General features: G+C 38.3%; 1 protein-coding gene across 2 annotated transcripts in view; it reads left to right on the forward strand.

Annotated features, from left to right (window-relative positions):
• The window catches only part of PLPP3 (phospholipid phosphatase 3), a 45342-nt gene extending 40323 nt beyond the window's left edge, over positions 1 to 5019 (forward strand). For both annotated transcript variants that reach the window (XM_075616047.1, XM_075616045.1), the window contains exon 6: positions 4773 to 5019. In XM_075616047.1, coding sequence (XP_075472162.1) covers positions 4773 to 4892 — 120 coding nt within the window. In that variant the 3' untranslated portion in view covers positions 4893 to 5019. The remainder of the gene's footprint in view (positions 1 to 4772) is intronic.
• The last annotated feature ends 8121 nt before the right edge of the window (positions 5020 to 13140 follow it).

Raw genomic sequence — 13140 nt, forward strand, 5'->3', positions numbered from 1 at the left:
CTCTTCCAGACGAAAGTAGAATTTGACCCATATGCTGCCAGAGAATGCATGGCAGGCCACTCCTGCAGCGAAATGGTTAAGGATGACGGTAGGGGTCCAAATGCAAAGACGTATATGTCCATGTTTCCTGTGTGACCCTTTCACAGATGGCAAAATGCTCTGGAAGATGGGAGGGACAAAGCAATGTTGCTATAGGCTGACTTTCCTCTGACGGAGAATATGAATATAGGAAACAGCTGGCTGACAAAGTCATAAACTTGTATTATCTACTCCTTCCAGACCGCAGAATGCCCTTTCTGTATATTTATATTTAAAACCCACTACTACTTTCTCTTCTTTGAGAAACATCTAACTTAAACGTATCAGTCTTATAACAATAGTTGGTGCATATAGAGATACACTCCTAAGTAAAAATACAGGGAGGTCAATTGCTCTTTGAAAAACTGAGCACTTTTTTTGTAGCTACTGTTACAATGTTTAAAAATGTGAATTTAAGCAATGGTTAACTATTATTTCCCAGGTGAGAGAACAGTAATCATTTTATACCCAAGAGGAGACAAAAAAAAGAGACGTACAATCATAAAACAGGGTTTAAATCAAGCATTTCAATAAAAGATTACTGTCTCTAAAGCAACATTAACACCTGTTTATATATCCTTAAGTAATTAGCTAAGTAGGTAACTGTGTTAATGTTCATCTGAAGGGCACAACTCTGAATCCATTCTAGTTACAGCTTCCAAATACAGTATGGTATCCTGCTGAACACAGCCTGGCCCCTCTCTGATAGGCAGGGCTGCCGTCTGCTTTCCTCTGTACTAGTCCGTAGGCTGTACACATGACAGCTGACATGGTTGGATATTCCATTTGTGCATTGCCAACCTTTCAGTGAAGGGGTTAAATCACTTTTCCAGTTAGTATTTCTGTACAAATTAAGCCTTCTAGCAATGATTAATGCAAGCAGGGGGTTAGGTCTGACCTTCATTTAATGGAGCACAGCACTAATTACTCTATTGCACTGAATGTGTATCTACCAACCTCTTATCCAGTGACTAAGCGCACTGTAACAGCCTCTCCGCTGTCATTCTAACGCCATAAAAAGTGGTTGCACCAAAGTTCACAGTGAAGAACAAGAATAATCCCATTCTTTAAAAACACTCAGTTATGTGTCTCTCCTGATAATATGCAATCTTGGCTATTTAGTGATAACTTCAATGCATATATAGATATGTACAGTCATGGAAGCGTGTATTAACATCATGCATGAGAAACACTTTCCTGACATGATATACAATACAATCTTCTGACTTTTAAACTGTTGATCATTTCTTACAACACTTAAAATGACATTGCCGTGTCACATAATGATACAGAATATATCTGTACAATCCCAGCCTTCCAAAGCACCACCTCTTTGCAGAAACTCTTAACCAGTGTTTTTCAACAGGGGTTCCTCTTGCATCCCTAAATGGTTGCCTGCAATTTTCAGGTCATTTGAAGATTTTTCCAAATACAGAAGAATTTACAACACCTCTGTCTTAAACGCCCAATTAGAGAGGGTTGGGGTTCCTTACAATGCATCTGATCTCAGATGCGCTATTAGAGAGGGTTGGGGTTCCTTACAATGCATCTGATCTCAGACGCGCTATTAGAGAGGGTTGGGGTTCCTTACAATGCATCTGATCTCAGACGCGCTATTAGAGAGGGTTGGGGTTCCTTACAATGCATCTGATCTCAGACGCGCTATTAGAGAGGGTTGGGGTTCCTTACAATGCATCTGATCTCAGAGGCGCTATTAGAGAGTGTTGGGGTTCCTTACAACGCATCTGATCTCAGACGCGCTATTAGAGAGGGTTGGGGTTCGTTACACTGCATCTGATCTCAGACACATTACTAGATAGGGTTGGGGTTCCTTACACTGCATCTGATCTCAGACACGTTATTAGAGAGGGTTGGGTTTCTGAAGAATTCCACGATATAATTATAGGGTTCCTTAACCAAAAAAAGGTTGGAAACCCCTGCTCTAAACCATGGCAATTTTCAACAGAGAAGGTGCTGTATCAGTGAATAGAGAGGATGACATGTAGTAGAAGTCAGCAACTGTAATTAATATAGTGTTCTAACCAGGTTATTTTACAGGCATTTAAAGCATTAGAAAGTTGGAAGCACACGCACAATGTCTTCATGTTTATAGGTCCCACACATACAAAATGCTGCTCACATTGTTGCAATGCCAAAGCAAGACAAAGTAAACGTGTGATTCTTTTTGTATTATAGAAAAGTTTTGTAGTTTTTCCTGTATATTAGGTGAGTTACAGGCGATTTAGCAATGGATATACAAAGAGTATGGGGGGAAAAAAGTACTGTATATGCAGTTAATAATACAAAATATATTTTGGAAGGTTTTTTTTTCCAAGGATCTATGGATTTCTTATACATTTCATAATATTTTTAATTGGTAGATATACTAAATACCCGAGGATTTGCCACACAGTGGTGTCTGCTAATCCTTTTTTTTTTTTTTACATGAATGTGTTTATAAAGAGTCCCTAGGATATAATATACATCTTTATACATGCATAGCAGTTATTAACAAAAATGGGCCCATCCCTATATACGCCTTTTTGCTCTGAAATAATAAAAAAAAAAAAGGGTTGAAATGACTAATTACAATTATAACAAATCCATTTAGTATGCATTGCACATTCCTAACTGAGATCTGGTAAGTTTACTTTTTGGGTGGAGAACTCTTTCTGCAGGAAATGAAACAAACCCAAGTAAAGAACTTTTCCCCCCATTTGCTGCCCTTTATTGTGTAACTTAGTTCAACCACTAGAAATATTTAACCCAGTATTGTAGCCTAAAGAGGTTATGTTTCATGATCATGCAGATGTTTGCATAACCCCAACCCATTGCACCAAAACATACAGTACAGCTGTAGTGTAAAGGCAAAGCCAACATACAGTATTAGTGATGTTAACAATTTCAAGGCTGTCAGTCTGAAATACCAGGTAACATTTGACATCAGATTTTTAAAGAAACAGCTGTGTTTTTTTTATTTTTAAACATTCTTTAATCAACATTGAAACAAGATTACCACATAATCTATGGCTACTGCTGTTGGTTTTTGCAAGATCCTTGGATACCAAATGTGGGTGCAATGTGAAACCATAAAATAGGATTAAATGATGGGAATCAAACATTTGCAATTTGCTTTAAAGGGCATGGATGATGGTAACGCAAATTTATCAGACTGAACTCTTCGTGAGCAAACAGAAGCAGATACATTTATTTAAAATATATTAATAATGGAACAGGCTGCATTTAAAATAATGATTGTGTACAAGTATAAGCGCAGTGCTCCGTACCAGCACAATTCAACCGCTGGTAATGACGAGTATTTAGACATGGATGAGAATTCTGTTTAATTAAGTATTGAGTTTGCTGATCTCAGGCAGTCCTGATGAGCTTGAGAACATTTTCCATTATGTATCCACAGAGATCTTTTTTGTTTCTCATCCATATCCCCAGTTGACACGTTGGGTTATAATTAATATGTTTAATTTGGATGCTTTGCTGGGAGAGTTTAGTCTGAGGAAGCTCGCTGGAGGTAGTAAAGGTTTTCCTCCTCACACCCCACGTTCCGTCGCCTGTAGCTATATTTCTGCCCTACAATGTTGAATGTCGGCTCTTTCACATCCTGCAGACAGCTTCCGTTATTGGGTACTCAGGAAACGGTGGCTGAATATCTTTTCCTTCCATTGGATTTAACCTGCCAGTCATCATGACTAAATGTTTGCGTTGAAACATTAATATCCAGTGCTCAAAATATTCAACATACTGTACATGACTAATTACAACCATGATACATTACATAGCTGTTCTTATCTCGGAATTGTAATCATCGTGCACAAGTAAGCTCATTAAATAAAGACTGTTATAAAACCTCTCTATCAAAGAATGGGTGTGAGGTGTGCAGTCTACAACATAATAAAGATGCAGTTACAATTAAGTTGCCCATATATATTCACGTCAAATATTCAAGGCCTGTTAAAATGTCAACCATTGTAAATCTTTTTAGTACAGCTTTGTAATTAATACTGAAACTGAACACTGAAGGATAAGTGTCTAATACGTTTTCAATTCAAGCATTATTTATTGCATATACAGCAAGGCCCCGCTTCTCGGCGTCCTGCTTTTTGGCAATCCGCCGATACGGCGGTACCGAAAAAGGGGCCGCCATGTCTGCAGAACCGGCCGCATGCGCAGAACGGGCCGGGACGATGTCGCGCATGCGCAGAATGGACCGGTCCGTGGTCGCGCATGCGCAAAATTAGGTGTTTTGCCGATGATGCACATGCGTAGAGCGGCGCGTTGCCGGTCTGCGCATGCGCACATAACGAAAGTCGCCGGTTTCGCATTCCGGCGATTTTCGCATTCCGGCGATTTTCGCTTTACGGCGGGGCCTTAGAACGGAACCCGCCGCATGACTAGGGCCCTGCTTTATGTGAAGTACTTGCTGGTGGGCTAATATGGTCCCCGTTTTTTTTTTTAATTTCACAGTACCAGCAATTTATAGATGTCTCCAAAATGTATAATTATTGAAGTTTTCCTCGTGATTGAAAAGCAAAAGTGATTGTAATTGGTTACAGAAAAAAATGACACATTTGTATATTTAAAAATTTAAATCCTGAGTATTTAATGTTTCTCTTAAGAATCAAACAGTTCTGAAGTTTTGCTGCCAAATCACTTAACACATGTAATCCCTTTTGCAGGTCTTCTACGTATCGGACCTCTTCAAGACACAGAAGTGTACCACTCCTCCTCCAATCAAAAAGGAAATCCTTTCACCTGTGGATATCATTGACAGAAACAGTCATCTCAACATCGTATAAAAGCCACGAGCCTGATTGCGAAATGACTGCTAACAGTGAATACAACTACCCGCTGCTCTCAAATCTCATCAGACAGTAGAATGTAGGGAAAGACTGTTTACCCAACCAAAAAAAAAAAAAGCGAAAATGTCTGCCATGAGGCCTTTAGATTGCAGCGTTGCATGCAATGGGTGGTGTTCAACTAAATCTAAAAACAAAGCAATGAGAAACATGGAGTTTGGAATTCAGGATGTGCAATTGTTTCTGACATGTTCATGTTCTAATGAACACGGCATTGTTCATATATTTATGAACGCGAAACTTTTTGAAGAAAAGGGAGTCATCTTTGAAAATTGAGTTCTTGGCTTGTAGAGAAGCTCACAATAAACGATAGCACTATACTGTATATTTAGAGAGAAATAGCACTGAATAAGATTTGGAGATTTGGCCCCTGGAGTCACCTCTTTCCCCGTTTGCTTAGTTGCGTATTGCCATGTGATGCAGGACTCGCAGTCGATAGTAGAGGTTTCTCGCTATGCATTTCGAACAAAAGAAGACAAAAACAGATCCAGATTTGCGTGGTTGTAAGAGAGTGTATATAAATCTATGCTCCACGCTTTTACACAAGTCACCCATTTCCCACCGAGGACAGTAGAATGAACGCCTTTCCTGTACCTCTCATTATTTGACACTGAGCCCATGAGGAAAAAAAAGAACAAGACCTCCAGAGGTGACAAAATGCAGCAGTGGTGGGTTGTTTTTTGTGTGTTCCTTCAACACCAACTTGAGGAGTTCCCTAAGTCGAAAATGTTAGTGGTCTGTCTTGCTGGAGAATTTTAGCACTATGAATTTGGGATTGATTCCCATTGAACATTAACACAGCAGTTTGGATATTGGCCGCTGGGCGGACCGTCCAAATTCAGAGATCCATTGTAGTTTGTCCAGTCTCCTTGTCTATATGTTTAGGGTCCTTGAAAGAAGCCATTGCAATTCATATAGTAAGCATGAATAAATAATCCAAAATATGAAGTTTCTGGTTAATTCAAAGTAAGAAGGATTTTTAAGGCATATATTAAATCTTAAAAAGGGCTAAATCTAAAAGGGATCACACTAACCGTATAAATTGACCATTTGCACATCCTTTTTATTAGATAATCCGTCCTATCATTTCAACTATAGCAAGCTATGATTTTTTTTTATATATATTATATAAATAATGTATAAAACATTAAAAAATAACTATGTAAAATATTATTTCTGAAAACAATTTTTAGATATATCCACTATGATCATAAACTGGGTCCTGACCTGTGTTATTTACATTTTTGCTGCTTAAAAAGAAAGCATCAGTTTAATTTTTGTATAGTCAACTAAAATATTGTAGATCTGTGGTAGTAATTTCTTTATTAAAAGCTACAGAGACAATTGTATAAAAAAAATGATATAGTGTCGGTATTTTTGTAGTTTCATTTTGTAAAAAAAAAAAAAAAATAAGAATATTATCCGAATACTTTTGTAGAATACAACATTTTAAAGTTTGTATTTGTGAAAATTGCTGTACAAAGATGCTTTTTTAAATAAAAGCTCATAACACGTCTAATTAAAATGTTAAAATGTATTTTGTGTGCATTGCTATTAATTGTCAGCAGTCTACATTGGAACATTATGCGTTCCAGCAGAAATCGAGTTCTATGCAGGTCTATCTGTCTGTCTCTATCTAAGGATGGATTGTTTGGAATTTGAGGAATCCAAGCCCCCTATACTGGGTGGGTGTCTCTCCCCCATGTCACTTACACTTCTCCCCCTCCCCCCCCCCCCATCATCTTCTCACCCATATCTCACCCCATGTCTCCTAACACCCAATGGAACGTATTTGGAAGAAACAAGACTATCTTTCAATTCCAAAGGAACTTTCCACTGTGCCTCAAGAGGAAAGTTCTCGACCAGTGTATTCTGCCGGTGCCCATGTACAGTATGGATGTGAAACTTTGTCTCTAAATGCAAAGATGATTCAAAAACTTCAGAAAACACAAACAATGTGTGTGTGTGTTTGTGTGTGTATATATATATATATATGTGTGTGTGTATATATATATATATATATATATGTGTGTATATACTGTATATATACACACAACATGTGGTAAAAGCAGATACAATTATTTAACACATCACGAGATAGAGAGAGAATGAAATCTGAGCAACATTTTGAGACAAGAAACAGCTGGAGCTTGAGAAAGGGCTGGTTTTTGGCTCGAAATGTCGCTTAGATTTTATCGTTTGTATCTCATGATGTGTTAATTAAATGTATCTTTATATTTTTCTAATCCTGGAGAGCCATGGATATATATATATATATATATATATATATATATATATATATATATATATATATATATATATATATATACATACATATATATATATATATATATATATATATATATATATATATATATATAAATTTGGTAAAATTGATCACAAGTTTTTGTATTGAAAAAAAAGACACTATTATATACTATACAATATTTGCTGGAATGGTGCAGAAAATGTGCTTTTCAGCATACAAACAGTTAACCTCCTCCTGGAAAGCTTGCTGCAAATAATTTAGCAGGCTGGACTCCTGATGGAACAGAAGTTTTAAGAGAGAGAGAGTGAGAGTTCTCCCCAGCCAGGAAGAGGTTGGCAAAGTCCCCTAGGCACGCTGGAAGGTGGTCACAGAACCTGCAGGGACTGCCTGGGTTTAAACCCCAGGAAGTAGAATGAAGGACGCGAGACGGCGCTGAAGCAGGGACGTCCTGTCCAGAACATTGGAACTACAGAGAAGAGGGATTCTCTGAACTCTGTGGCGCAGAGCCCCCCAACAGATAAGAGCTAAGTAATATATTGATGTGCTTAAGACTTCATATGGTTTGCATATAGTAGTACATGTTTTGGGCTGATAACAGCTTAGCTGGCGGCTACCAGTTAGAGACGGCTGGAGCTGCTATGTAGTTAGACTCCTGAATAGGAGTAGGTGTTTTTTAGGATTTGTTTTGCATTAAAGGGACGGTGGGCCAGTTATTGTATTATTTAACCGCTGTAAATAAACCCGGTGTAAAGAAGTACAGAGTTTCCTGCCTTAATATGGGACACAAGATACTGCAACGTGATGCAGATATCACTATATATATATATCAACCCCACACTGATGAGACCCATCAAGGTCGAAACAGCTGTCTGTGGGTGGTTTTCTGGGTATGCACCTTAACCCTGGCTGTGCTCGAAGCTGTGACCATGCAGCAAGCTTAAGCCTATAGGGAACCATGTTAAAAATGGTTATTGAGGCAAAAAGTGACACTGTGTGCTCATTTGCATGTCATTTCCCAGAATCCCTTGCTGCAGTGGAAGTGCTGTATGCTGGGTGATAATGGGGAAAGGCGGGGTTGCAGACCTGCCTAAGACATGCAGATGAGCATACAGCTATATTTGCATATTTGCTTTCCTGTGGAGGGTTTTTGTCACTTTTTTTACTCACCATAACTTAACTCAGTATTATGGTTTGGCCTATCCCATAAGCCTCTCTTGCATTCCCAGTAAAATCAACCCCACACTGATGAGACCCATCAAGGTCGAAACAGCTGTCTGTGGGTGGTTTTCTGGGTATGCACCTTAACCCTGGCTGTGCTCGAAGCTGTGACCATGCAGCAAGCTTAAGCCTATAGGGAACCATGTTAAAAATGGTTATTGAGGCAAAAAGTGACACTGTGTGCTCATTTGCATGTCATTTCCCAGAATCCCTTGCTGCAGTGGAAGTGCTGTATGCTGGGTGATAATGGGGAAAGGCGGGGTTGCAGACCTGCCTAAGACATGCAGATGAGCATACAGCTATATTTGCATATATATATATTTCTGTCCACCTGTCACTTGAAACCCCTTACATACCTTCGCTACATCGATGACATCCTCCTGATTTGGACCTCTGGCGAACAGGACCTCCTACAGTTCTATGACAACTTCAATACGTTCCACCCGACCATCAACCTCAAACTCACCCATTCCCCGGATGAAGTACATTTTCTAGACACCACCATTACTATAAAGAACAACCAACTACAGACTTCTGTATACCGCAAACCTACAGACAGAGCCAGCTATTTGAGGGACAACAGCTTCCACCCGACACACACCAAACATGCAACCATCTACAGTCAAGCCATACGATACAACCGGATATGCTCCGACACAGCAGACAGAGACCAGCGGATTAAAGCCTTGAGATCAGACTTTATAAACCGTGGATATAACCACAGAATTGTAGACCAGCAAATTCACAAAGCCACCAGAATACCAAGAAGTGATCTCCTTGAATACAAACAGAAGGAGACAAGCGACAGGGTTCCTTTGGTGGTCACATATAACCCACACCTAGGAGACCTACGCAAGATCGCCAGGAAACTACAACCCATCCTCCAGGAAGATACAAGACTGCAACAGGTCTTCCCTGAAGCACCCTTATTATCATACAGACAACCCCATAATCTCAAGAATATTATGGTGAGGAGTAAAGTATTCAGCAGTACAACTGAATGCGGGACAAAACCATGCCAGGACCCAAGATGCAAAACCTGCGCAATGCTCTACACAGCGGACACAATACAAATACCACACAAGAATCGGGAATACAAAATCAGAGGAGGGTTCACCTGTTCCTCAAGCAATGTCGTGTACCTCATCATGTGCATGAAATGCCCAGGGGGCTGCTACTACATAGGTGAGACAGGACAGGGGCTAAACAAGAGAATGAACCTGCATCGCCACAGCATCACACGCGGAACAAGAGACAGTCCTGTTGGCGAACATTTCTCTGACTCTGGCCATAAGATGAACGATCTGAGGGTTGCCATACTCAAAGGTAATCTTAAAACCCCGAAAGAGAGACGGTTGCATGAATACAAATTTATGCAACTGTTCGGGACACTTAGCAGTGGCCTAAACAGAGATCGAAATTTTATGAGTCATTACTGACACTAGCGAACTCTCTTCCCATGAGCGCTAAAGGCCATGTCTGTACATACTGTGCTATATGTATGCACACACAGCTGTCTCTCACACATACTAATACTCCTTATTTTTCCATCCATATACACCAATAGGGACCACATAGTATCCACACACACTTTTAGTTGTGCTACAAACTCTCACATTTCCACACCCACCCACACCATTTATATCCCTCTCACTCCACACACACCTTGTGTAGAGCACTGTTTATACTGTGGGCTCTCCATTCATTTTTATTCACACTGATACACATACACACTCTTTCTTCACTTGCTTTCAGTTACCCTTTGACACCTCTAGCCATAAAACACATCCACACCGGGGGAAGGAGAAGCACAGATAACATTCCAAGAGACACTGTTTTCAAGTTATCCTTGCTTCATTCATTGTAACATCGCCGGAAGAAGAGATCAGTGTATCTCGAAAGCTCGCACAAATAAAAGCATTTCGTTAGCCACAGAACGGTATCATCTATTTATTTTTTGATTATATATATATATATATATATATATATATATATATATATATATATATATATATATATATATATATACACACACATACACACAAAGGTGACTTACATTTTGTGGCAAAAAATTAAGCCAAAACCAAAATACCAGTAAGTCCCCGTCCTTGCTACCTACCTACCTTTCCATCTATGTATCTGTGAAAGTGATATTAATTCATGTACATCTCTGTAATTTTTTAACAAAGTCTTGTCTTCTAAGTTATTCATTATTAGCTTTTCAAATATAGGCTTTAAAGCCAAACTTCAAAACATACTCGTTTTGTTTGGGTCTAAGGTTTTATGTCATTGATAAAAAAAAAATACAAATAAAACATCACTAATTCCTCAATTGAAGTGGTAAGGGTTGTATTATACAGCACTATTTATAAAATCACAATGGCTGGCAGGCAGCCCTTAAAAAAATGTGCACCTATATATTTCTTTTACAAAAAAAAAAAGAAACCTCTGGATAATTTCACAATGTGGTTGGGTGGTTGGTTTAGTGGCTGTTGGGAATGACTAGTTTGTACTTTATTTTACAAGTGGAACTGCACCTTTAACTTAGCTCTTCCATATTAGAGATATGCATCAAGCCAAATGGGGGTGTGTGCGGGGGGGAAGCGGGGGAGGGGGTCCATCACTCGCACTATAACCAGAAAGTAGTTAATGATTATTTCAGTAGTAAATCCATAACTTGTGATGTCCACACATTTCCTTTTGTGAGTGAGAACAATTAGAGACACAGCAGATTTATGTAGATAAATGCCTTTCATAGTTGCCTTTAATACATTTCCTTTCAAATTTTTCAATTTGTTTTTCACATCTAATTAACAATGCAAGGAAAATCAAAGTATAATATAATTTAGTCTACAATAACATATAACAAAAGCATACAAACTTCATGAAATAAATGACATCAACATTATAACTGAGCAAGACAAATAAATCCAAAACAAATCTGACACAATACACAACTGTTTGTATTAATCAGTAACACGCTGTAAATGCTTTTAACAACGTAACCTGTTTTTGATTATAGAGGATAGGTCCTGGACAACCATTCTTCATGAATATCTAGCAAATGAGAAGAGAATAGCCAAATCCACGTACACTATACTGTAGGTCAGAATGAAGAATGACCACGATACTAGGAAATATCTGCCCTGAGGGAATCTTGACTGGGAAAAATTTGGCTGTAGCTACAGGCTCTTTTTTTTTAAATGCCTCTGATGTTAGGCTAATTTATTCTGGCTCCCCATTCATCCATTACTATATAAATTGCCTTCTACCTTCTCTGAAAATTCACATTCCTCAACTCCCCGGGGTAGCTGAAAAGCAAATCAGGAGGACCCAGGGACTCCTGGTCTCTCCTGGGTCTACATTGAGGAGTCGACATAATTACTGTGATTTCACCGATTCAAATATTCATTCACACTCAATATAAACAAATAAAACGTTTTCGTTTCACTTGTAAAAACCATGCACTCAGATGAAAGCAATAAAGCCGAAACGCGAATAATATTTATACGAATCCATCAGGGTTGTTATTTTTATTTTTTATTGTGTAGCATGATATTTCTATCTGAATCACTAACACTAAATGAAGAATATAAACAGGTAGAATACATTCAAAATATCAATTTTTAGTTTAAATCAACAATCAATAATGTGCTTTGCATCAGAAAGGAACAGTACCGGACAAGGAATAGCTCTTTCAAGTATCGAAGGTCCTTAACAAGCGCTATATATACAGACAAGATAATAAATATATCTGTACTGTGTATATATATATAAATATATATATAATTGTATAAAGGCATTACATTTAATGAACACAGAATATATAAACACTCAACGCATATATGGAATTACATACGATAAGTATACCTTTACAAGCTGGGCAAATGTTTGTTAGGATTGGAAGATATTGTATACATGTGCAGTCAATGAGTACTTGCATTGTACCATCTGCAGAGTTAATAGGTACAACTTATAGCAAGTAATCAGTATTACTTTTTCTGTATGCATCACCCTATACCAGCCTTACAGTCTGTGCAACGCTTCATTTGCCTTCTTCTATGCCTTTCAAATAAAAACCTTCTTTGGATTGAAATTTTTTCGCCGTTCACTGTGTGGGGCGATCCCATTACAGCGTGTTGGAAACCACACCAGTTATAAATATGTTAAGGACTCCCATGCCAAATTTCATGCCTCATTTAATTTTGATAATAATCGATTGAGAAAGAAAAAAAGTCAATGTTTGAAGTATGCTAAACAGGACTGAGTACCTTTACATATTCTGCAGAGTATTTACATTGCTATGGCAACATGGGCAAAAGTTGTGCTGAAAATGACACCGGGAAAAATGAAAGACAGGGACAAAAATTGAATTTAATTAAATAAACAAGGTATATAAACTTCCAGTTAATTTTTTTATGCTTCTTTGTTCATTCTAATTACTTCCTACTTTTCTGCATGTAATCCTTCTATGGTTTAAAACCATCTGTCATCCAGTTTATATCTGTTCATCAGATAATATGAGGTGCCCCGAAAATTGGATCTAATAACGCTGCATAGAATGGAAGACTCAGACGGCCAATGAAAGATCTCCTTATCTCAAGGAATGTCGCTGTGTACACTTCTGTATCTTGTAACACATCATATTATGCCCATAACATTCGTATTTCTGTGTTCACCTGCATTATTAAATGTGGATGT

Source organism: Ascaphus truei, chromosome 10 (assembly GCF_040206685.1).
Source record: "Ascaphus truei isolate aAscTru1 chromosome 10, aAscTru1.hap1, whole genome shotgun sequence".
Classification (NCBI taxonomy): domain Eukaryota; kingdom Metazoa; phylum Chordata; class Amphibia; order Anura; family Ascaphidae; genus Ascaphus; species Ascaphus truei.